Source organism: Pagrus pagrus (genome assembly GCF_965226575.1).
Source record: "Pagrus pagrus genome assembly, chromosome: 12".
Lineage (NCBI taxonomy): Eukaryota > Metazoa > Chordata > Actinopteri > Spariformes > Sparidae > Pagrus > Pagrus pagrus.
Genome location: NC_140196.1, coordinates 17,382,096 through 17,406,799, shown reverse-complemented (window position 1 = coordinate 17,406,799; position 24,704 = coordinate 17,382,096). Strand labels below are relative to the sequence as shown.

At 41.6% G+C, this 24,704-nt stretch overlaps 1 protein-coding gene across 1 annotated transcript in view; it reads left to right on the top strand.

Moving 5' to 3' along the window:
• The window catches only part of ak5 (adenylate kinase 5), a 71,702-nt gene that overhangs the window by 28,898 nt on the left and 18,100 nt on the right, over positions 1 to 24,704 (top strand). The window contains exons 6-9 of the mRNA XM_084370249.1: positions 1,524 to 1,715; positions 10,899 to 10,989; positions 16,351 to 16,424; positions 22,830 to 22,875. Of these exons, the coding sequence (XP_084226375.1) occupies positions 1,524 to 1,715; positions 10,899 to 10,989; positions 16,351 to 16,424; positions 22,830 to 22,875 (403 nt within the window). The remainder of the gene's footprint in view (positions 1 to 1,523; positions 1,716 to 10,898; positions 10,990 to 16,350; positions 16,425 to 22,829; positions 22,876 to 24,704) is intronic.

Sequence of the window (24,704 nt, the reverse complement as noted above, 5' to 3'; positions counted from 1 at the left end):
TCATCTGCTCAGCACCAAACAGCAGACAGACACCGATACAAGCAAGCCAGTGAAAATAGAGGAGCAGAGTCAGATATTTCCCTCAGGAGAGGCAGAGGACAGAAACTCTAAACAAAGCTGTCTACACGTATCAAAAAAAGTGATGCAGCTTTAAAAATCTGAATATGTTACCAGTCTTAAAGCTTTAGATCAAGCTAGAGCCCGACCAATGTCAGTTGGCTGATAACGTCCTATCACAGAAACTTTATAATTTTCAAATTCCCATTGAAGTTTGTTGTTTCAGCACACTGATATAATTTTGAACAATACAGTTTATATTTAATCGGGCAGCAGTGGTTAGCGCTGTTGCCTCACACCAAGAAGGTCCATGGTTGGAGACCCAGCTGGGGCGGGGGCCTTTCTGTGCAGCGTTTGCGTGTTCTCTCTACTCCGGCTTCCTCTCAAAGTCCAAAGACAAGACATGCAAGTTAGGTTGATCGGTCAGTCTAAATTGCCCGTAGTTGTGAATGTGAGCGTGAATGTTTTCCTGTGATGAACAAGCAACTTTTCCAGGGTACCAGTGTCAGCTGGGATTGGCTCCAGCCCACAAAGGATAAGCAGTTACAGATAATGGAGTGGAATTAAAATATCCTGCCTCCATTATATATCTTTGTCACAAGTGTTTGATAACCACATTTGAGGGACCATTGCAAGATCTGTGTGCATCAGTCAGGCTCCAGAACAAATTGTTTAAACATGTGCAGCACGGCAGGAGGTAAATCACAACATGGAGCTAAAGCTTTACGGTTGTGGCAGCCATAGCAACAAAGAGCAGTGCGTAATCACAGCGTTATTCACACAAACGGATGATTTGAGGGAACGCTGCGTCTTGAGCTGACGAGTTGCACTTCATAACTCCTCCCGCTCCTCCTCACGTCCTGATCTCTAAATAGAAGACTGCCGTCACAGTTACGGAAAAGGCTGCATGTGTGATCGCACCTGAAATGTCATTCGCTGTTAGTCATGTCACAAAAAAGAGACTGACTTTGACAACACAAAGACAATCTGTGTGTGTGTGTGGCAGGTAATAGTGTTCTTATCTCCTGGTGGGAAAGTACAGCATCATTATGTTTGACTCATAATCCCACCTGTGTTAAAGTTGTATCACCAGTGGTGCAGCTTCAGGCTATTTTCATCTCTACGATCGTAAACCTTCACCGCACTGATTCAATGCAGTGAAATTCAGGTGATGAACTCACTTCAAAATTCAAAAACTGCTGAAAAAGAATATAATATCCAATCTCTTCAGAGCTGACTGAGAGTGAAGTCTTTATTCTAGCGTGAATTGCAGTTTTGACATCTTGACCCGAGTGCATTCATTTTAAAAAGAGACTGACCCCGAGCTGCTTTTCTAGTTCCCCACCGAGCAGCTCTGAGACCGAGCTCCCCCCGGCTCTCATCGTGTGCATCACATATGAATGAGAGTTAATCGGAGCGGTATAGCTTCGGCTGTCACGTTTACCACGTCTTCTCTCTCCTTGTAGATCTGCACTCCTGACCTGGTGGTGTTCCTGGCCTGCACCAACCACCGTTTGAAGGAGAGGCTGCAGAAACGAGCCGAGCAGCAGGGACGACCGGACGACAACCCCAAGGCCATCGACCGCCGCCTGACCAACTTCAAACAAAATACCATTCCTCTGGTGAAATACTTCCAGGAGAGGGGCCTTATTGTTACGGTAAGGCCTGTAGGATAGTGTGTATGTGTCCCGCTGTTTGAGTTTTCATCCAGTGGCAACCTTCAACTTGGGATCTGGTAGCTTCTGGTTTCGTTGTGAAGCTCCAGAAATGTTTTGTGTACCATGAAACTTCACATTCATGTTCCATCAGCATGAGGGTTGGAAGATAATGACTGAATTTTTAGTTTTTGTTGAACTTATCCTTTAAAATCAAAAGTGAAAAGTGAGACCCCAGCAGGCTCCTGTTTTTATCTTCTTGTTTTGTGAGCTAAAGCTCAGACTGTTCCTGCTGGATGATAGGGCTGAGTATTAATTGGAGACCGCTGGGACCTTCGTTACTTTGTGTGCTTTGTTGCAGAGGGGCATCAAGTTACCCTCGGTATGTGTGAAGCGGGTGCTAATAGAGCTATTGGCTCCTGCAGCCTCCAGGAAGGGGCTGCCCACTCTTCATGTAGGAGTCTTATCGATCTGTCTGAGTCTCAGTGCAGCGTCGTCTTCCTCACAGCAGAGGGAATACTGAATAACTCCTCTGCCGTGTTACTGAGAGAAAGACGGGCTTTGAGATTGTTGTCTGGGGGCATCTTAAAATCAAATTCTCACCGTAATCTCCAGCGGCTTTCATACTATAGTTGGAAAGAATGAAAATATAATGAGGTGCCTCCAGAAATCTGAGCCTGCAGTTTATGTTTCAGTGCTCGCTCCCTGTCTGCAGCCTCCTCTGGTCGACGCTGTAGTGAAGCAAACAACATTTAACGAGTCTGGGACGCACCAGATTTAAATCTGTGTCTGGATTTTTATTGCACAAACACACATTTTCACCTGTGTGATATCTTTTCCTGCAGAGCGTTCTGGCTTCTTGTCTTGCTCTCTCTGCCCTGCTCTCTTACTTCTTCACCGTTCACAGTCGATGAATCTCACTTCTCTGTGATATATTTGCAATGTTTTTCGTGCATGCACAGGCCAAGATGCATCCTATTATAGTTGGTGCTGTTCTGTACTTGTATTTTTGAGTAGAAGTTTTTGGTTTAAGTTGTGACTTTGCAAAATTTAAGACAAAGTTCCTCTGTTTTCAGCAGTGGTGGAAAGAGACTGAAGTCACTTTATTAGCATTGATGTTTAATGCATAATCAATAGCAGGCATTCAATCAAAGAGGTTTCTGTTTCTTAATTACTCCCAGCTCCTCTTCTGTTCTGCCCAGCGGTCACGGTCACCTCTCCAAACCTGTGCCTGCTGCACAGTTTTGTTCGTATGTCAGGGTTTTCATTGGCACATTTGTGATCAAATAGCCTTATCTGCTATTAATATGCAAATGAAAGGTTTAGATATTAATCCAAATTGTTCTCAGTACTCCAACACTACATGATGTAATGCATGCTTATGTACGAGTGAAATTACAGACTTGAAAAAATACTCAAAAAATGACTCAATTAAAGTCATTTGAGTAGCTGTAATGAGTTACTTCCACCCATTAGGAATTATTTCACTATAGATTATTATGACCATTATATTCTTGACTATTTGTTGGTCCATAAAATGTCGGAAAATCACAAATTTCCTAGTCCAAGGTGTTCTCCGAATATCTTGCACTGTCTTACACGATCCAAAGATTCAGTTTACAATCACAGGAGAGAAAGAAACCAGACAAAATTCATGTTTAGAATCTAAAATGTATCTTTTATATTTGCTATCCAGTGAATTTGAGGCACTTTTACTTACAGAAAGGTTACTAAATAGGCTAACATGGCAATTTTAGTATATATTTAAATACATTGTTCGAAAGCCTTTTATTTTGCATTTTATTTCAAGATAAAACCACATCCGGCAGGTGCAATCAACAAAGAAACTAGCCTACAAAAAGAGTGAACAATTTTTGGCAACTCACAGATGGAGCATCTGGTTGTTTCAGGAGTGTATCAAACTCCAACAAAAGCTGCTGTCTCCAAAACACAGTATTCAGGCATAAATGACAACAAAATAGCTATGAACTGAGATCATGGATGCTCTTTCATGCTTTATCTGGTGGAAAAACTCCACTATTGAAAAAGGAAAAAGGTCATTAAACTGCAATACCGAGACTGTAACCTTTCAAAAGAGCCCAAAGCCCCGTCCCTTTACTCCTAATGGTTCATCAGCAGCTCTGACTGACTTTGGGCTACACTGTGATCTGTGTTTTAGTAGGATTTTGCATACATTTTCAGATTAATTCATCCATTATGTTTGACATCTTGTTAAATCAGCTGTCGACTGTCAAAGTTTTGTAAATGTAATATTTCTCTGCAGCTATTTTTCCAGTTAGATAACACTAACACCCCCACACAAACAAAAGACAAACAGCCGAGGAAAGATAAAGCAGCTATTTAATCTTGGCTGTTGACTGAAAATAAATAATTTCCTTTAGATAAAGTTATCAAGTGAAATGTGTTCTTTCTTCACAGGTGGTGAAGCTCTGTTCCCACAGACAGCCACAGCACCGTAGTTATCTATATTCATGCTCTAGATCACTGTAATCAACACAGGTTAATATTACCCAGCGGGCCTCTGTGTCAGCCTTTTCCCAACAGAGTAATGAAATGAGTCACCTCAGCAAGAAGCTGAACTCCTACAAAGTCAACAGATAGTTGTGCTAAGAAAAGCTTCAGATGGGGGTTTTCAAGATGGCACCACAACAGATGGTCCAAGTCTGTAGTTTCACCTACCCTCCCACCGGGCCGCTTCGAGGAGAAACCTAAAGTATCTAAACTAAAATGACTGGGTTATTGTTGACGTTGCGTGTTAAAACTTTGCTGTTCTGTGATTTCCACTTGAACTAATGTAAAACACTTCCTGCAGCCTGCTACCTTTGGTAAATCTCTGCACATCCTCTCCGTATTCCCAGTGGAGCCGACTATCCACGACCCGCCACACTGACTGAACGATGCTGGGGTGCTTCGTCTCTTTAGTGAAGGTGTTTGAGTAACTCGCAGGCAGAGCAGTGTTTCGTTTTTGCTGTGAAATTGTGTCAATTATGTAACGTGTTATGTAACCACGTCAGACTTCTAAGATCATAAATGTGATGAGGAGTTTTGCATCAACATCTTTTAGGATTTTGCAAGAAAACTGCCATCATTTAACTATAACACTCTCTATTAACTGAAAACTAAAGTGTGTAAAGCTTATAAAAACCTTTTTTTTCTTCTTGAACAATTTATTTCACCAGAGATATTACTGGGTTTTTTTGTTTGACTCAGGTTTGACTCAGGTTTGTTTGTTTGTTTGTTTGTTTGTTTGTTTGTTTTGTTTTGTTTTGGACGCAACCAAAGTAGGGGCATCATGGGGGCGATGAATAAGGTGAACTGAGAAATACACTTTCCGAGGGGGTTTTTAAACTATAGTAACCACAGTTTTCATCTCGGCCATCAGGGCAACCTTTAGCAAACTCGTCACTGTCAGTACATTTTCATTTATTTGACATAAATATAAAAGAAAACGAATAAAAGAAAAAGCTGTAGTTCCCTTATTTTCACGTCTTGTGTCCCGATGCAGTTTGTCATGTGTTTTTGTAAAAACACCTCGGGGTCGACCCGTTTCCTCTCCTTCTATACCTGTGAATGAAAGAAGTCTGCAGTCCTCGCCCAGTGATTTGAACATCTTGAGAGCTTATTGATGGATTGTCTCTCCTGTAAATTGCAGTCACTACTCCCCTTCTCGTGGGCAGCAACAGGCACAGCGTCACTCCCTCTACCTTCTTGTTTGTCAAATCCCTGCAATCAGACTCAGACAACTCAATTACTTCATGACAAATCATAAGAGCCTTTCAGAGATGAAATGATCTGTATTTTCAGCTGTATTTACAGCAGTCGTGAGGACGATTCTCAGTCGGAGATTGTATGTTGACAGTTTTCTTTCTTTCTTTTCCTTCAGCTGACACCTGTAGAAGTGTGTCTTGTCTTTTCACACCTTCAGCTGTCAAGCTGCTAAACAACAACACGTTGTTTTATGCCACATTTAATCCCACTGAACTTGGGCGTGCATCATGATTGTGTTTGTTTTCGTGAGTGTGAACAGACCTCGGTGTACTCGTTCGCAGCCAGCAGAGAAAACATCAGTTCTGCTCAGGTAGAGCAACAGAAGACTTTTATCAGCATACATCTTGTGTGGTGGGGTTTTCTTCAACAGTCTCTCTACCATTAGCACACACTGATTGAGACATCGAAGTGCTGTAGATGATGATGAATCCTGGATAGAGGACAGATTAACACTGTGGTTCATTAAAGGATAAAACCACACAGCTGTGTAATGGATGGTTAGTCTTTAATCCCCCCTTGAGGTCTATTGTGTCTATAACTGGTTAATTACTGTCCATTTGGAGATTATAACTCATTTGTCCATCTGTGCTATAAAATACAGAAGGAATAGCATCTGCATGATGAACGAATGAGCGCCATCAATAATGTTTAGCAATCATAAAAAAAAGACCCCTGATCACACCAAGAGGCGTTTGAAACTCAGTTGTGCCATGTGTCGCATTTTTTACGAAGTTCAAATATTTTCAACTTTTCAGCACAAGGCACAGTCGCACTGATTTTTCCATTACTGTATTTACATATGACGGTCTGTTGCGCACACAGCCCCGCTTCACAGGCACACTGTGCTGTTTTGTCCAAAACGTGCTTTTGCTTCGCTTTTGAATCGGCCGTGCCTGCAGTGATCGATCTCTGTCCGACTGGGGCCTCTGGCACTGCTGGGAAACACAATAACTTTAATATGTGTTTGTTTTGTTGGCTATTTTGTGTGAGTCTTTTCAGGAAATATCAGGGACTGTTGGTAAATTAAACATTAAAACAGCTTCAATCACAATTTTATGATAGCAATGCACCAATTGAGGATATGTAATGTAAAAGGAGTCGCTCGTATTGATGAACCTACGGAGAATTATCACCTGAATCTGCAGCTCCACTTTGTTATGGGGAGTCTTATCTGTCTGACCAACAAATTTACGGTTTTGGTTCACACTTATCACTCCCACAGCGTTTCTTCGGCCGCAGCAGGCAGCTGTTTTAAGCTCTTAAAACTCATAGCACACTACCAGCTCAGCAGCAAATGGCACACAGACTCAGAGCCTGGGCTCCGCTCTAGCAGTTATAGTTAATCCTTTCTGAAGTCTTTGCCATGCTCATGCACACATGGGAAGAAAACAATCAGAAAACTGGCTACATTGCACAGAAATATGGGTTCTCAAGAAATCAGGTTTCTTCTACGTCTTTAAAAAATCAGCTTATTGCAGAAAGCTGTCTCTAGTCATGTTACTTAGGCTGCAACTAGTGATTGTTTTCATTGTTAATTGAGCAAATTATATTGTTTTTTAATTATTGATTTGTTATTTAGACTACAAATATTAAAAGAATAGTCCAAATTACCCACCACAACATCGCAAAGCCTTAGGCGACAGCTTTAAATGTTTTGTTCTGTTTGACCAAAAGCCAAAACCCACAAAACAAGGGTTACATTTTCAGCTTTCCACTCTGTCTTATTAAAAGGTGTGTTATGTAAACTTACTTTGACTTTCCTCCAGTTACGTTGTTCTGTTGTCTGAACAGTAGCTGTCCTCTAATGAACTAAAACAAAACAAAAACATTGCAGAATGTGTGAACTGTAAACAGTCTGTCTTATCCGAGCACAAAAACAGATTTTAAAGATGCCATTAACTTCTAATTGGAAGTTGAAAGTTCCTCCTGCTCTTCAGTAATTATCCCTAGAGAAGGACTTAATAGTTTCCTGACTAATGAATGCAGTAACCTCGGAGGCTTAATTTCTGTCGCTCAGCTAAGGGCTTTTGTGTGAAAGTAATCATTTCATTTGAAACGTCAGGTCTAATATCGGAAGGCATAACTCTATAAAAGAACAATCACAATGACTCATTACTCCACATCCACAACGCTGAATTGGAAAGACTGAATTGTCATTACACGCATCTACACGTCTATTAATTCTTGATACTTCATTGAATTCATTCTTCCTGTTTCTGTCATTGTGAGAAAATCTGAAACACAAGATTTATGTGTAAAAAAGTGACAAAAACAAAAGTGTTTTTTCACATAGGATGACTCAGCTTCTCAAACACACACACACGTCCACAATGAAGCCTCGGCGGAAATTTCAGTGTGTGAGAGATAATAGCTTGTTGTGGTCCTGCCTTTCTAGGAAAAAGGTCCAGTTCTAATTAAATTTTACCTGCGAGAGTTCAGCTTCAGCTTCCTCCCCACATGCTGCTGGATGCCACCAAGATAATAAACAAACAAAAGACACCTCGAATGGTCGAGTGTCTTATCTTTCCAGGGACGCTTACAAGCCATTTGTTCATTATTCCTGAAATATAAATGAGATGCAGGCTTTGTAAGTAATCAGTCAAGTGTGTGTTCTGCATATCAAGATCTCTCTCGCTTTGGAAACAACCTAAAATTGATCTATTTAAGCCTTTAATACCAGTAATATATATTTACATCTTTTTATATATATTTTGTTTTGTCTTTCCTCTTCAGAGTGACATTAAGCTTCACGTAACATCCAGAAAACTTGACATATATTGTTGTGATGCACGGTAAAGCTATATGAATCTAAGAACCTCTCAGACCCTCAAAGGACTTCATGTTACGTCCTTCAGATGATCAAACGGATCACTCTGAACGCACCAAACTCTTTTCTGAGAGAAGACTTTCCAAGTCCAGAAGGAGCTGCTGCTGGAAGCTGCCTCAAAGCTGAAGACTCCTCTGCTTCCTTTAATCTCCGTCTCCCTCTTTGACATCTTTTCGATAATGGATGAGGGCTTTTTTTACCTCTGTACCAGCTAACAGTGGTCCTCACGAAAATGTGAATCTTTTTATACTTTACACTGTAAATGTTCAGTACATGAAGATAAAGCAATTCTTTTGACCCAAAAAGCTGAAGACATGATTGATGGTCCCCCTGTCAATTTTAAGATGATCCATCACCAAGAGCTGGTTAAACCCATAGACTCCAGTGGACCGCAGGAATGGTGGTGGTGAATGGAGTTCACTTAAATCAATAATTTCCTACTTAATCCATAGCTCAATCTAAAAACAGGAGGAAACTGACAATCCTAAATTTGATTCAACAGATTTTAAAAAATGAATAAAAAACAGAAAAAACAACACATTTTCCACTAAAACTGAAAAATGAAAAGAAAAGCACCTCTGTCAAGGAAAGAAAGTAACTTTGGGTCAATTTGACGAATACATGATCCACAACATTTCTCTCCGTTCACAACAAAATAGATTCTTTACCGGATGAACGCTCAAAATAAAAGACTTTCCACCCACAATGTCATAAAAAGTAACAGCAGTAAAGTGGTGGTAGACTCGCCAAATTTCTATGTGGGAAAGTCACTGTGACCCGGTCAGTCCTCCCTACCCAGATTTCAGTGCACTCATCCGATGTACGCAGGGGTCAGGATCTCTCTACCAGCACAATATAACAGTATTCATAAGATTATAAGAGTCAGCTGAGACATTTTTGGATTTACAAGTGGGAACTGGGTAATAACCGGCAATCAAAACAAAACTGTGCAGCTGCAGCACAAACACAACTGATTTATTCATTCATCAATGGTAGAAAAGGCGTTTAGGTAAGAAGATGGGAGAAAAGAGAATCAACAAAAATATCTTATTAAAATCAGATCAGGTATCATCAAATTTAGTAAAGTAACATTTCCGCTGCAGGACTTCTGGTTGAAACCGGGTATTTTTACAGTGTGCTATTAAACTTGTATCTTGCAGCAAACATGTATGTAACGCTGTGATCCTACCCTCTCACTGAAGTGACATAGTGCAGAAACAAGTGATGGGGGAGGAGTGGCTGAGACAGAGACACCATTCAGCCTATTCCCGGACACTGTGCCATCAAAATGATTTTGTCGCTATTTTAAGGCAAAAAAGTTACATCATGTTGCTGAAGAATCTGAATACTTCCTCCACCACTTGAAACATTTTGTGCCGACACTTAAAAGCATTTTCTGAAGACATGTTGTGCTCCGATATAAACCCTCTGCTCTGCTGCACTGCGGGTGAAGGTAACATGATGGATGAGCCCAAATATTGCACAGCTATATCTTATTGATTACATTGACTCAGACAGTCAGGCCCAGTCTTTGTCCTCTGCCTCAAGAAACAGTCATGACACAGAATCGTTCAGAGGACGGTCGAGGCTTTCTCTAAAAAGTTAAAGCTGCTAATCTGTCCTTGAAAAGTGACACTTTTCTCTAAAGACTTCTTGTAAAGCGTAAATGGATTATACAGAGCCTCTCTGTTGAAGTAGGAACACATTTTGGTTATAAAGACACCGCAGTGTGACAGCGGGCGCTTTTTTTGCTCACGATGCCGGAGCTGAGCTGAGACTGAGAGGTCTGAGTGCCTCTGATGGGTTTTTCGAATGCCACGCTCTCCGGGGAATCCTCAGTTTGATCCCCTCTCCTCCTCTCCTGTAGGTGGACTAGGTGGACGCGGGGGACTCTCCTACGCAGTCGACGGCAGACGCCGGTCTGTCTTTTTTCAGGTTGTTACCATGGAAACCCCAGGAGGAAGCTGGCTGTTGCTGCTGTTATCCTTATCTTACATTTCTCCTGACCTCCACTCCCACAGCTGACATTCATTCATTGTCTGTATTTGGTTTACTTGTCCCTGGTGAGAATCACACACCTGAAGGCGCATTATATCCAGTCTGTTTGTATTTTATCCGCTTTCGTATGCACAAGATCGCCTTTCAGCTGCTTGTCGTCGCCCCTGATGAGAGCAGAGCGACAGCCAAAGAGCAGATTAGGAAAGGAGGAGAAGTCTGTTTCAATCAGCTTCCAGTTTGCTCCCAAAGCAGATTCTTCATGCTCAATTTACGAGTACTGTACGTGCAAAAGGAAGCCAGCCGGCCTTTGAATAAAGTCACAGACCAATTGACACAGAAAGGATGCTAATTAATCCAGTGCCATTAAAGCTTTGTGTGTGAGCTGAATGCGAAATGACCCGAGTGTGTAGTTTGCATCAGAGCTCGTTTCTTATGTTTGATCTTATAATGAGTTTCATCTTGGTGGTCACGCTGGCCAAACACGCTGAGCATGTCCTCCATGACTTCTGTGTACATCTGTGTTTTCTATCATTACTGTCAAAGCTGATCTTTGTTTTTCTTTCTTGTTTCAGTTGGACGCCGACCGAGATGAGGAGGAGGTCTTCTGTGACATCAGCATGACGCTGGACAACAAGCTGTTTCCCTCCAAAGAGCCTGCAGCTGGTGAGATGATCACACCTTTTCATAAAACAGTGAGACAAGGCTGGAGTTTTTTTTATGTTCAGAGAGGTTTAATAACTGCGCAACAAGAGCTTTATTGCCACTACATGCATTTGATAGCTTTAGTTACTAGGTACCTTGCAGATCTAGATCAAAAGTGCATGAAAAATGAGCTGGTCAGTCCCAGATTTCCCATCTGCCACTTCAATATGTCAGATAAGAAAGCTGAAAAATGCCAAAGAAAAATGGTTGTGTTAGATGCACAATGGACAAACGCTGGAGCATGGACAATATATAGTTAATATTGGCGGTGCAGAGGTGGGTGGTGCGTTTAGCTGGGGGTGGGGGGCCCCAAATCAAATGCTTAGGGCCCCATAAAGCCTTGGACTGGCTCTGCTTCGGGATAAATTGAGATTGCTTCATAACCAGTTAAAAACTCCTTGTGGTAGCTCTAAGATTAATAACTGTAATATATTGATGGTGAAACCACGGTGAAGTTAACTTTGTTTCATTGCCGTTCCTCCAGATTTCAGAGCAGCTTCTTTCCTCAGGCGGCGAGACTCCTCAATTCATCTCCAGCACTCTGCCATGAAAGATAGTTTTAATTTTATGACTTGCCTGACCTGGATAAGTCAGAATCCAACCCAGAGACAGGCAAAGAAAAAAGCCAATCTTTGGGCCAAATGATGATGAAATATGATGCAAGGGATATGCACCAAAACTCCGGCAGTCAGAGTGAAGAACATCCTCGGGGCTTGTATTGCTTTTTCAGAGTTACTGGTACATGTGTTCAGTGTAGAAACATCCACACACAAGAAGAGAGAAGCCATAAGCATCACCCACCTACCACCAGAGCTGGCACAGCAACCAGTGCAGCAGGGTCAGCCACACTTTGTGAGAGATACTGAACAAGGTTAGAATGAATGTTTGCTCAGTCAGATGGCGAGAGACTATATGAATTATGTAAGACCCGATAATTTACTGTTTGAAAATATGGCAGACGGATTCCTGACCTTCTTCGACTGAATGTTGGTTTAATAGATATGATCAGTGAGCGCTCTGCAGGTGTTTCTGCTGTGATTTCATAAGTGATAGACATCAGAAAGGTTTTAGAGAAATGTTAACGTTGGCACAGAACTGAGCTGGCAAAGTACGCCTGGTTTTTGGTAGCAGAGCAGTCATTATTTTCATGATAATCAAGTGTAGGTGTAAAGTGTAACCGTTCCAAAGCAGAACAGAAATCCCACGTATTTTGTGGTGCGCAGGCTGCTCACTGTTTTACTGTCGCACATTTTGGTTTAACAAAATGTTAGGTGTTTTTAGGCAGTCAGTTGGAAAAGGACTGGTTAAAATCTTTACTTTGTGATTTTGTGGCAGATACCTGAAACTTCTAGAAATCTAATCATGATAAAATCTCAAATGTTCCTTAATTTACACAAACATTTTTGATACAGTTCCCTTTTGAATGGTTAGTGAAGGAATAGGTCTATATTTTGGGAAATACACTGAAGTGTTAAGATAAATACAACCCTCATATCTCTCTGTTAAATCGAAGGCTATAGCCAGCAGCCTGTTAGCTTAGCTTAGCATTGAGACTGGACCTGCATGGTGAAACATCTAGTCTGGCTAAAGGTGACAAAATTAGCCTGACAGCATCTTTGAAGCTCACTAATCAACACGAAACAATAATACATTGTTTTACAGGAGGTTATTTAGAAGGTAGCAGGACTTTTTACAGTTGGAAACTAAACACAAACAATGATATTAACTATTTTTCCAAAGAATACAGATCTTAACTTCACACATGAAGCAAGCCACGAGAACTACTGCTGAGTAAAGATTAATTTACGCAACAATTACGTCGCGTAAATTATGTGTTTATGCTCGGGTTAGGTTTACACACAAAAACCACTTAGTTAGGGTTAGGAAAACATCGTGTTTTGGCTTAAATACGGCTGGCTCCTTAAAAATACCCAGTGGTGTGACACTTGCAAATGTTGAAATGCACAGTTTCAAACTGCAGTCACTGATTTGGCCTCCTCATCTGTAACTCCCCCACCCCTCCACTCCCTATGACACGTTTTGTACAAATGTCAATTGCCAACATTTTATCCTGGGCCATCATAAATCAGGCCTTAGACTCTGTTCCAAGGCTGGATTTTTTTGTTGATAGCACTGTCACAAATGTCAATTGGATTTGAAATGAAGAGTTGTTACTTTGAAAAGGCACACACAACAGACCAGTGTGTTTCTATTATAATATAATAAATCATCCCTTCAATTCAGTGGATAAAGCATGGTGAACTGATGAAAAGCTGTGCGACATGTTTTAAATTTGATCATCTTAGAAGACTGCTTTGTCCGAGGTTCCTCCACTTTTTTGCCAGATTGTTGATGGTCTAATGTTTGTGCGGATCATAAAACCCTCTAAGAACAACTTGTGCTTTTGGGCTTTATAAATCTACTTGGCTTGTTTAATGTTTATGGTTCGTTCTGTTCGGGCACAGTTGCAGCACAGCAGGAGGCCGCGTAGGAAGAATATGTCACGTACGATGGTTATTAGTAGGCCAACCACCAATCAAATCACCAGTTTTAAAAGCACTCCGCCAAAACACTTGGGCGTTTTTGTGATGAACAGTTTGGAGCAGATTTGCCCAAACAGACTCAGTCGGGAAGGAATGGAGGATCGTGTCACGAGGTGCAGAATCACCATGAGAGAACATATGGCACCTCAGAATAGTTCAGGAGGAGAAAACATGTTTAGATACAGACGAGAGCAGGACTCCTGCCCAACGAGAAGACCAGCTCAGCGAGTGAGCGGCCAAACAGAGCTGGTAACGGACAGTTAAGGACCGTTTGGCCGTGGTATGATTATGACGAGACATTTCACCCACAAGTCATCGATAAAAAACAATTGACAGCTTCTCTTTTGAATCTGTACGTCAGGTGATGAAGGCCAGGCACTTAATATGATGGAGGCTCACATTTCCAGTGATCCTTGACATCAAAATTGCTTTGTGCTACTTGACAGCTACGTGACACACTCCTGCAGCTCCTCTCCGCATGCTTGAGAGCAGTCATGACAGGACGCTGAACCACCAAATAGCCGCAGGTGTACTTGTGCCACTTGAGAGAGCTCAAGAAATCTGAGAAATGAATCTTTGGGAAAAATGAGAAACGTTTAGATTCTCATTAAGGAACAGAGAAACGATTTCTACTGTGAGAATTATATTGTTTTTAAGATTATATGTTACTCGCTGTTATAGAAGATCTTCTCCTCATTTAGGGCATGATTTACTGAAGACTGAAATAACAGTCTACTTATATGCAGCAGTTATGTAGCCCACTTTGCATCTAAGAGCAGCGTGACATCTGTGCATTTGTCAAGACGTCCTTCTGCATATGTTGCCTGTATAATGGAGCCTCTCAATAGGTGTTCCACCCAGAGTGGAGTGCACACTGAAAGGACGATGAAAAGGTCCATTTCTGCACCCTGAAACATCGGAAAAATCAGATATCCTGGCCACATGTGTGCGATCTGTAGCTTCGACCTCGTATCCTCTCAGAGATGAAGGGTAAATTGCATCAATCTGCTCGCATAGAAGAGTGTAAGGAAAAGCTGTGGGAAGCAGAAATAGATTGGCAGTAGCTGGAGCAAACTCTTGCCTCCAGGTCCGTCTGCTGCTTCTAGTGGCGTATTTTCACAAGAGAGAGGGTGATTATCGCAGCAGCACATGTGGACCGACCTGAAGTGCTGCTGACGACTGCAGCCTCGGCCACCTGACATCACCGGGCTCATCAGCAAAACAAAAATGTCCACGCTGTCATACCTCAGCCCCTCACTTTCCAAGGGAGAGATGACATGCTGCTGATGCTTAAGTTATGAGCTGCAGGGAGGGCACAGGCCGATTTCTGTTGTTGTTGTTTGATTTTCACTGCAAATCTGGTGCATTCTGAGGTCTTTTAACATAATGCATGTAAGAAATTCACAGCTGCCCTCTCTCTGGAATCGTTTGAAGCTGCATCCTCACAGACGCTAACCCAGTTCTCCATTCAGCGGGCGCTGGCATGCAGGAAATAAAATCTGCCGAGGGGAAGTGTTATTCACGACCCATTTCCACCCGGCAGAGGGAACGAAGATGCTATGTGTTAGAGTTTATCACAGCATCACCCTCGGCGGCTTTCTGACAACAGGACGTTCCAGTTCAGTTCAGGTTCAAGAGTCAATGAGGCCAAAATTAACCTCGATTGTGGATATTTTATGGTCCTCTTTAAATTGTGCCGCACAGACTGCACATCAAAGTCCAGATGTTCAGCTGTTTACATCTGGAGGTTTGATGCTGCGTGTGGCGGTGGTGCACATGGACACTAAATGACAGTAAATCAGTAATGTGATTTGCTGTGATGTGATTTGGCAGCTGACAGTATGTACGAGACATGTTCTTGATAAACAATCTGCTGTTTGGTCTTTAATGAGACCTGACTTGTTCTGATTATGATTATATTTACATTTTCTAGACATGAGGGGTGACTTTTGAAAACTATGAAGGTTTTAAAATTGAAATGATCAGTATGATCAGCTAGTTCGCAAAACAATACAAACACATCGAAGCCCGCCCTAGAGCCTACAACAGCCAATGAGTGATCATGTAGACAAGTGACCCACTCTCTATTCTTTGTCCTCTCTCCTGAGCCACTGACACGCCAGCCTCCAGATGATTGATGCGTCATGTAGCCAATGAGATTTCAAATCCAGTGATATTTAGTTTATTACAGTTTTGAAAACCATACACTTGGAAAATGGGCAAGTTTATGTAGTTTCAAAATAGGCTGTTTTCCCACCTAAGCACTTGATTTTGACTATGTTATATGCATAGAGTAAGTGTTGGTAAATTTTAACCATGACCATTTCAGACCATATGATGTGGACCCATTGTGTTTTCCAGCTAATAAGAGCAGTTACAGGTCATCTTTGGGGTTTGAACTGTTCAAATACATTTTGAAGACTTCACAATGGGCTTCAAGACAAATGCTGTTAGAAAATTAAGATAATCATTAGTTGAAATGCTGAAAGTTTGAATGTAGGAGACACGTGTTACAAAAAACAATGAGATTAATTAAATGTGGCACTCATGAAGGCTGGAACTAAATTGCCCATGAGACAAATGAAGATCAATGTTGCATGAGTGATAACGACAGAATATAGGTCACTAAAGTATCTGTTTTAAAATCCTTAGTCGCACAGTTAATCTTGAAATGGCCGACACTCGTGCCACCTACTTTAGAATAAGTAATTTGAAGTGAATGAACAGAATCTCTGGTTCCCATCACAGTTTGATGATTGTTTTGCTTTCCTGTGTTCAGGTCCCAGTGAGCTGGATCTCAGTGTACTGGGGGAAACCAGCAGCCTGGCAGATGTTGCTTGCAAGTACGAGGAGGTAAGAATGAATGTGGACGGTGATCTGACACTTTTGTGAAAGTGCTGTTTTCTTTATTTTGAAGAAGAGAAACTTTTCTGTAATCGTTCTTCGTTCTCCTTCTTATCTCATTTCATTATGACATTTTTAAAAAATTTCAATAATGGCAAGCGGTGATCTCGATTCAAAGGCTGGATGATTCAGCGAAGCACATGTCCAGAATAGGAGAATGCTGTTGTGTAATACTTGGCCAGGGTGCAGACGAGCATGATTCCTCCACGCGATCCTGGCGCTGCAGTGAAGCATAACCCTGACCCTCTGTCTCATTTCCCATCCTCCTCCGAGTGTCTGCAAACAAATTGCTCAGCTCTCTTGTCCTTGTTCTCTTCTTCTGTTTAGCTTCTACTTAATTTCTCCAACTCAAGGTTTTCTTTTCTTTGGAGTCTTTCTGTTTTCTGAGATGGGTTTTAAAGGTGTATTCTCTCTTTCAGCAGCACGACGTTTTACCTTTATACAGTGCATTGAATACACACTCGATACTATTCAAAAAAATACTTTTGAGCTTTGAACCCTGGGGTCATGTCAGCTGAAGTACGTTTGATACTATTAGAGAAAATAACAAACGCAGTAGTAAAATGAATCACTCCACTAGCCATGGCAATCAAAGGGCTGTTGTGATATTGATCAAGTGGATGCCCGTCCATTCGCTCTTGTTTTACCTCGGTTTCTATCATTCTCCCTCTTCACTTTCTTTGCCTCCTCCATCAGCGAGAGTGTAGAGTTTCCACAGTTATCCCGACCTGTTCAGTCGTTTAGGTGTGAGGATGTGTTGGATGGCAGACAGAACAGCTTTGTGAAAGTGAGGCTTATAGGGAACCAATCTATACGTGGATGGTGACATTTTTCTACAGTCATTACTCTGTGCAATCAGTATTTACTTCAGAATGATAAGTCGAAGCAAAAAAGTTGTAAGAAAATCGGAATCTGCTGAAATTGAAACTAGGAATCAGCCATGAAAATTGCAAAAGCACAGTACTAGTGGATGTATTTAGCTACTACCCACCACAGGCATACAGTCCATATTGCATGTTCCAGCCTTAAGAAACATCTGTCAAATACAAATCTACGTTGTTCATTATCGGACACTGATGGTGCATCATCAGGTCAGAATATTGGCACAAAATATCGGCCCAGACTGAACCCTGATCAGAACTATGAAACCGTTATTGCTGCAGATACCTAATGTCTCAAAGGCTGCAGTCATTTATCCTCAGCCTCGATATGCATCTCTTACTGTCCACAGAGCTCGTCACAGTGTTTAATCTTCACCAGCCCTGTTCACAATTACTCTCACAGCCGGGTGTTACCTGTCAGACAACATCCTGCTGCGAGTCTCCTGGGCTCCATGACCGGCTGTAATTTCCTAATAAAACACTCGTAGTCGTGACAGACGAGAGAGAACTGGTCGATTATTATTGACCAGTGTCACCTACTCATCACCATTCAGACACATTCAGAGCCAGGACAAAGCCTGGTTGGTCTATCAATAAAATACAGCGGTAGTCCTTGTAGAGGAAGTGACAGAGCGGCTCAAGGACGAGGGGAGTGCAAACAAAACAAAAACAGCAGCCGGCTCGTTGAAGGCAGCGACGTCACTGTGCAGCACTTCCTGTGGCGAGCAGTGACACCCTTTTCTGTGAAGTGGAACGAAGACGGCGTGCAGCCTTGTCATCCCGTATTTGTGCCCTCAGATGTGAGGAGGAGATGGATTTTGTGAGCGTGCTGATCCACAGAAGGTGGCAGAGGAGTGGGACAGAAGGGCCGAGCGGCTATTTTTGGGTTCCTGGTGTCAGATCTCATGAATATTTCCCTCCAATTAGTTGTTGCTCTTTAACACTTCAAGTTTAGTCCTGTTGAAACATCATCTTGTGTGGCTGTAAGTCCATTTTATTATTTGATGGTATATTTGTCCTATTCCCATTAATATCTGGCTAAATGTAAACAATGTTAATGTGTCAGTTTAACAAAAATGGTGCTTACAAGCATAAATCTTTAAACATAAACAAACAAAACAAACCTTTTTAACCTCTAAAGTTGAATATCAGGCTGTCGTGTCTTTCAGAATCAAAGAACAAGATCCTTCCTCTGATTTTACTGTTTGGATCAGAGGTGTCAAAAGTGCACACACTCTTTACTCAAGCAGAAGTGCAGATAGAAATAAGACTTTTAAAAGTAGAAGTACTGGTTTAACTTCTTTACTCAAGTAAAAGTAATAAAGTACAGGTTCTGAAATGTGCTCAGAGTATAAAAGTTTCCCTCAGGACATTTCTGTGCAAAGTTAACCGAACCTCATGTCATATTAATATAATTATATATAATAAGACTATTAAACTTAAAGGTAGAATCAGTAGGATTTGTTCCAGCTGTTCCTTAACGCACCAGAAAGATAGTTAACATTATCAGGACGGCAAATAGCAACATTTTGGGTTGGAAAAAGGCAGAGGGCTGCAGGGTCTTTGCAGATATGAGACACGAACATGCCTTTTGTCATCGTTCCAGTCTCCCTCTCTGCCTTGTTACGTCCTTTACGTTGTTTCGTCTTTGTGCTGCACATCACTAAGCCGCTACCTGATGATGATGAGTTTTTCAACCCCTCAGAGCGTCTCCAGGTTCATTTTGACAGACATGACAGTTCAATATTTTTGTCCTGAGGTTTGAATCTAATGAGTCGAGGGCGACCGCCGCAGCTTATTTGATTAGATCACACAGGTGACTCACTCGGAGTCTGATGTGAGGGAATTATAGCAGGGGTAAATATTGGACAGATAAATTGTGTCGCTGCCCCGCTCGTTTGATTTTATTTTTAATTTCCAAATGCCAGACAGCCTCCACGTTTGCTGAGGAAATTCACTCTTCCCTGTCAACAACTCATCTTGGTAGTAGTAGTTATGTATTTACATTATCTAGACTACATCATTATTTATTAGTTGATTAGTTGAGTTGATGTATGAATAACTGAAGCTGCAAAGTAACTTATTTTGGGGACTTATTAATCATAAATGCATTTATTTCATTTTTATTAGTAACATAAAATGGACTACAAACTACATGTCCTTAAAAACTACAGTATTTCCCTCTGAAATGTAGGAGATTAGAAGCATAATATAGCATAAAATGGAAATCGCTACTTCTTTAATATTACTAGTTTTTTTAGACTAACCCTCGAACAATGTTGCATTTTAATGAGCTGACTGCGTTGCAATATTGGACTGTAGGGATGACGGTCTGTCAGTTGATTGGTCCATCACTTTGGTCCTGAAGGAAATATCTCAGCAGTTATTGGAAGAGAAAGAGGAAACACTGTCTCGCCTCCATCCGTTCAACACTTTTGTTCCACGGTGTGTGATGAGCGTCGCAGCATCACAGAGCTGCGAACATGGATACAGGCTTTAGCCGTTGTTTTTGAATTTTTGCGTAGGAGTGCGTGTTTATGACATGTGTTGTGTGTATCACATACGAACATCAACTTCCCAGGAATTAAGAAACTAGTGTTTGTGTGTGTTTATACGCATATCTTGCCTCCGTCACGTGTAAGCAATGCGTGCTGTGCATGTGTTTCTCCCTCTCTCTGACTCATCCGACCAGTTGGTGTACCCACATGCCAAGCTGGCTCGTCGTTGGCACCCAGCACTCCCCCACACTGACGGCATTTATTTAACACGAACAGAGCTCTGCTTCACTTCAGTCTGGGTCTCCTCTGAGTGTAACTGCATCTCCACTTCACTATGACCCCTCTGCCAGCAGCCACATGTCTAAATCACAACCATTAGAAGACAGTTTCAGAGCAGTATGAGGTCAGAGCCAGTAATAGATAGAAATGTCAAGGGAGGTTGTTTTGCTTTTTTTTCCTGCAATCGTCTGTCTGCATGATGCCAAGCTGTTAGTGTACTGACAGTCAGCCGTCCCCGTACTGAAAAACTGCTCTGTAAAATACAAGAAAAGTCAGCTTCATTCTTTGGCTGCAGTCTGAGAACGAGGACAGAAAATGATAGTTACTTCAGTGAGATACACCAACGATCCGCCTACTGTAGGGTTGGAAGTATTGAAGCTATTAGATGAAGAACTGCATCTTCTCAGGGACTGAATAATGATTTCTTTGTACCTTTTTTGTAATCCTGTCTATTATCTTCTTCTTGAGATTTTTAATTGAGGACCGGTTTAATCATCCAGTACAGTTTTTACTAGTTATAGGAGCGTTTACTGATCTGATGCACCTCTAGCTCCAGGACAACATAATCTGGGTTGTCCAGCTCTTCTGCATGACAAAACAACTATGACTAGGCGACATAGACACAACTCCTCAGGTTAAATGGGTACTCATGCCATATATCATTAAAAAGATTAGATTCTAGTGATTCAATTCATGCCAAGCATTTCAAGATAAAACCACATCAGGCCGTTACAATCGACACACAATCCAACAAGTAAGCATTTACAAAGTTTTGGCAACTCACCAATGAAGCATCTTGATCTTTCATGCATCAAATATTGTCGTCTCTCATTCTTTACCATTCAGTAGATCAATTTCAGTAAAATATTTAGTCCAAAACACAGTATTCCATTATTAAATGGCCATGCAATAGCAATGAACTACGACCACATATGCTTTTATATACTTTTATCTTTCTAAAACGACTCATATTACACTCTGCAACGCCATTATTCAGTAATATGAGTGTGCGCTTCAGTGCCCGCCCCAGAGCCTACAACAGCCAACGAGTGATCGCCTGGACAGGAGTCCCACTCCTTCGTCTTTCCTCTCTCCCCTGAGCCACTTACACGGCAGCCACTGGATGATTAAATAAATAATAAATTAATAGATGAAACTTTTTTTCTCTGAGCACATATTATCTTTTCAGTGAGCAGACGTCTTTTTCTTGATATTATTTTTGCCCTTTTGCACCAGATATAACACCAGGATGTGCATTCTTTCATAAAATGCAAAAACAATTCAGTTAAATTATTTGGACGTAGTATGAAAAGGAGAATAATATGTTTTTCTATCCACACTAAGTCGGCAGACGGTAATCTCACGCTGCATTTATGTGCATATTAGATGTTTTTCGCTCAAATGTGATGTCGGATGCTCCGTTTTCACACGTTCAATTGCTTTTCGGTGGGAAGTGACAGGAAACATCGAGGTGATGAAGCACATAGCTGCATGCCTGAGAGACACGGCTTGTAGAGACAGTAGATTACATGTTTCCAGTCTGATTTTTGTAAGTGTGTGGCACGATTTTAATAGTTTCTACTGCCAGCAAACATTATTAGATTCTCAAAATCTGATCTGTATTTGTGACATTCCCTCTCTTCTCTCACAGCTTGGTGTTTTCATGACTGATCAGTTCTGTGTGCCTTTTAAATGATCCATTAACATTTCAATTTTGAACCATCTCCGCCTTCAGGGACGATTTATCTCCATTTATTGAACAACTAAGCTTATAATAAACGAGGATAAAATGATTTATTATTTATCTCTGTCATGGCTCGGAACATTATCCTGCTCTGGACACTCACAAGGATCAGCAGTGATCTCAGTGAAATCATTCTTTTTGTACTTTTTTAATATCAGTGTGCCATCAGGCTGTTAAATCTTAAGAATACATGATATTTTAATGCTAACACAGGAGTCATTATCAGATAGTTTGTACCAGAATTATACTGATGTCCAAAGCTGAGGAGGATAACCATGGAAATCTGCAGCAGTGAGACTTGGGAGATACTCTTTTTAAAAATGGTCTCAAATATATGAACAACGCTTAGAGCGAATGAATCACGAAACAGATAAATGTCTTTTAGCCGACGTTTCGTGCCCCGGATTGACTCTGGCATGTGTTTGTAACTCTATAATGATGATTCAGTGAATGAGGCTGCTGAGAGTTTCAGGCTTCCTCCAGGCTCAGTGTGTGTGTTTGCTCCAGGGAGACTGAGGGTTTACTCAGTGCTCTGCACTTTTTTAAGACAGTTTCTTTGTGTCACTTGTTCGATTGACTCTTGCCCCTTTGCACAACATTTCATGGCCAATAGTATAAGGACACATCATGCTTCTGGTCTTAGTCGAGCGGCAACCTTTGGGGCTAAATAAACAAGTGCCAAAAACTGCAGTTTCTCTAAATACTAAAATATTGCAGGAAAGAAAAAAACGTATTATAAATTGAGTCAGACACTGCCAAGATGGTGCAGACCGGAGCCACCACACTGAGCTTAACAAACGCACACATAGTTTTGCCCACGTTGTGTCGGTCTCTTCCTTTATCACAAGTTCGAATTCAAATATGCGTCGAAAGGGTGACAGAAAGAAGAAAATAGAATATATATACGGAAAACAAACGATGGAACAATGTCTGAATCTTTCTCTCTTTCCAGGTTGAAGAGGAGGAAGAAACTGGGTATGCTGAAGGAGCCACGGAAAGTAAGTCGATGGACTGATTGATTTTGACAGATTGTCTGTGAACACGCTCTCTGCCTTCCTCTATGAGCTACAGAACACAACACCACATCTAATCAACCAAACTTTTATTACAGTAGCAGTTACATATTTTCTGTCTTCTTTCATAAACCAGCATTTCATCACAGCCATATTGTTCCATTTCAGTAAATGCCACATCTGTCATGTAACCAGATGTCTGAATAAATTCTCCAGGCAATTCTGTGTTTGTGTGTGCATGCGTGCGTGCGTGCGTGCGTGCGTGCATGGGTGTGCGTGTGTGTGTGTGTGTGCGCATGTGTGTGTGTGTGTTTTCACCACAGTTGCTCTACATCAACAGTATTGATTGTGTAATGGAGAGGGAGGAGGGCTCGTCTGTTGATTCACTGTTAGTCCTGATGTTAATCTCGTCAGCTAGCTGTCACTATGCTAACATTACCTTGCCACAGGACAGAGAGGAGGAGGAGGAGGAGGAAGACACCAGCCTGATTAAAGGAGCACAAACGCTGCGTTTACTCCAGACGTTGGCTGTCAAATTTGCATGAGCCACGTTTATAAAATGAGTACATTTTGTATACGGTGAAACTCTCAACACATTCTACAACCCTTATGTCGTATCATTGTTGTTGTTCCCACTGCTCGTTTACTAACTGAGAGAATGCTCCAGTTAATGCCATCATTTTAGCATCATTAAAGAACCCACTGCTGTTCTGGTAAGCCCTTGCATTGGTTGCGTTCTCTGTGCTTGGCTCAAACTGGAAACTCATAGTCATGTCAGCTCTGGTTGTGTCTGTTCATCTTGCGATGCTGACAGCCGTTTATGAGATGTAGTTTCCCTGGTAAACACACCAACTTATTCAGCCTCCTGCCAGGTCTCCTGCTACTCCACTCTGAGTCACTCAGAGTTACATAACTGACGTAACTTAAATCGGACATTTTATGTCATGCATTGTTGCAAACTTGGCACCGGAGCCTTTATTCTTAAAGTCTCACCAAACATAATAGGAACATTATAGTGCTAACTTGACCGTGGAGCCTTTTACTTGATAAACTAAGGCTGGGGGGTTAAGGTAAAGCATCATAGTTTCAAGCTTTAGGGCACTGACCAAGCTGCCGGATTTCATGAGCTTGGAACGTGTTGGCAAAGCGAGCTGCTGGTCCACATTGTGAACAACGGGCCTTTCCGCTTTACCTAATGAGCCCAAAGACATTTCAGCTGTGACAGCCGAAGAGGTCGGTGTGTTTACCAGGTAAACTAAAGCTCACAATCTGCTGGCTGTTTGTTTTACAAACCAATGGCAAGAAACAACCCATTAACAGTACACAACCACTGTACATACAACTGGGAACAGGCACGCTAGCTAGCTAATTCTTGTTTCATTTGTGATGCGATTTAACAGGAAATTTATCGTGGTCCACTGACCTTGTCCAACATACTACAGGGCCACAAAAGTCTCTCTCAGATTTTTTTCTGAGATTTTTCAAAGGGAAGAAGGCGCCTAGCAGTTGAACTTCACCACGTTTCTTGCCTTCTCCCACCAAAAAACATGATGTATGCATTTAGCACGAAATATACCACTTCCGCAATGCCGTCACGGCTTTCATTATACTGAAGTGGGTGAGGTTTCATAAAGGAGAAACAATAGACCCATGCCAGAGGCAGAGTAGTGCAGGTCTTGCAAGAAAAACAGATTGGTCCATAATAATGCATCATTTAAAGATTTAAATTTGTGTGTGTGTGTGTGTGTGTGTCTGTGTGTGTGTGTGTGTGTGTGTGTGTGTGTGTGCGTGTGTTGTTTCTGGGCTGTAGTCAT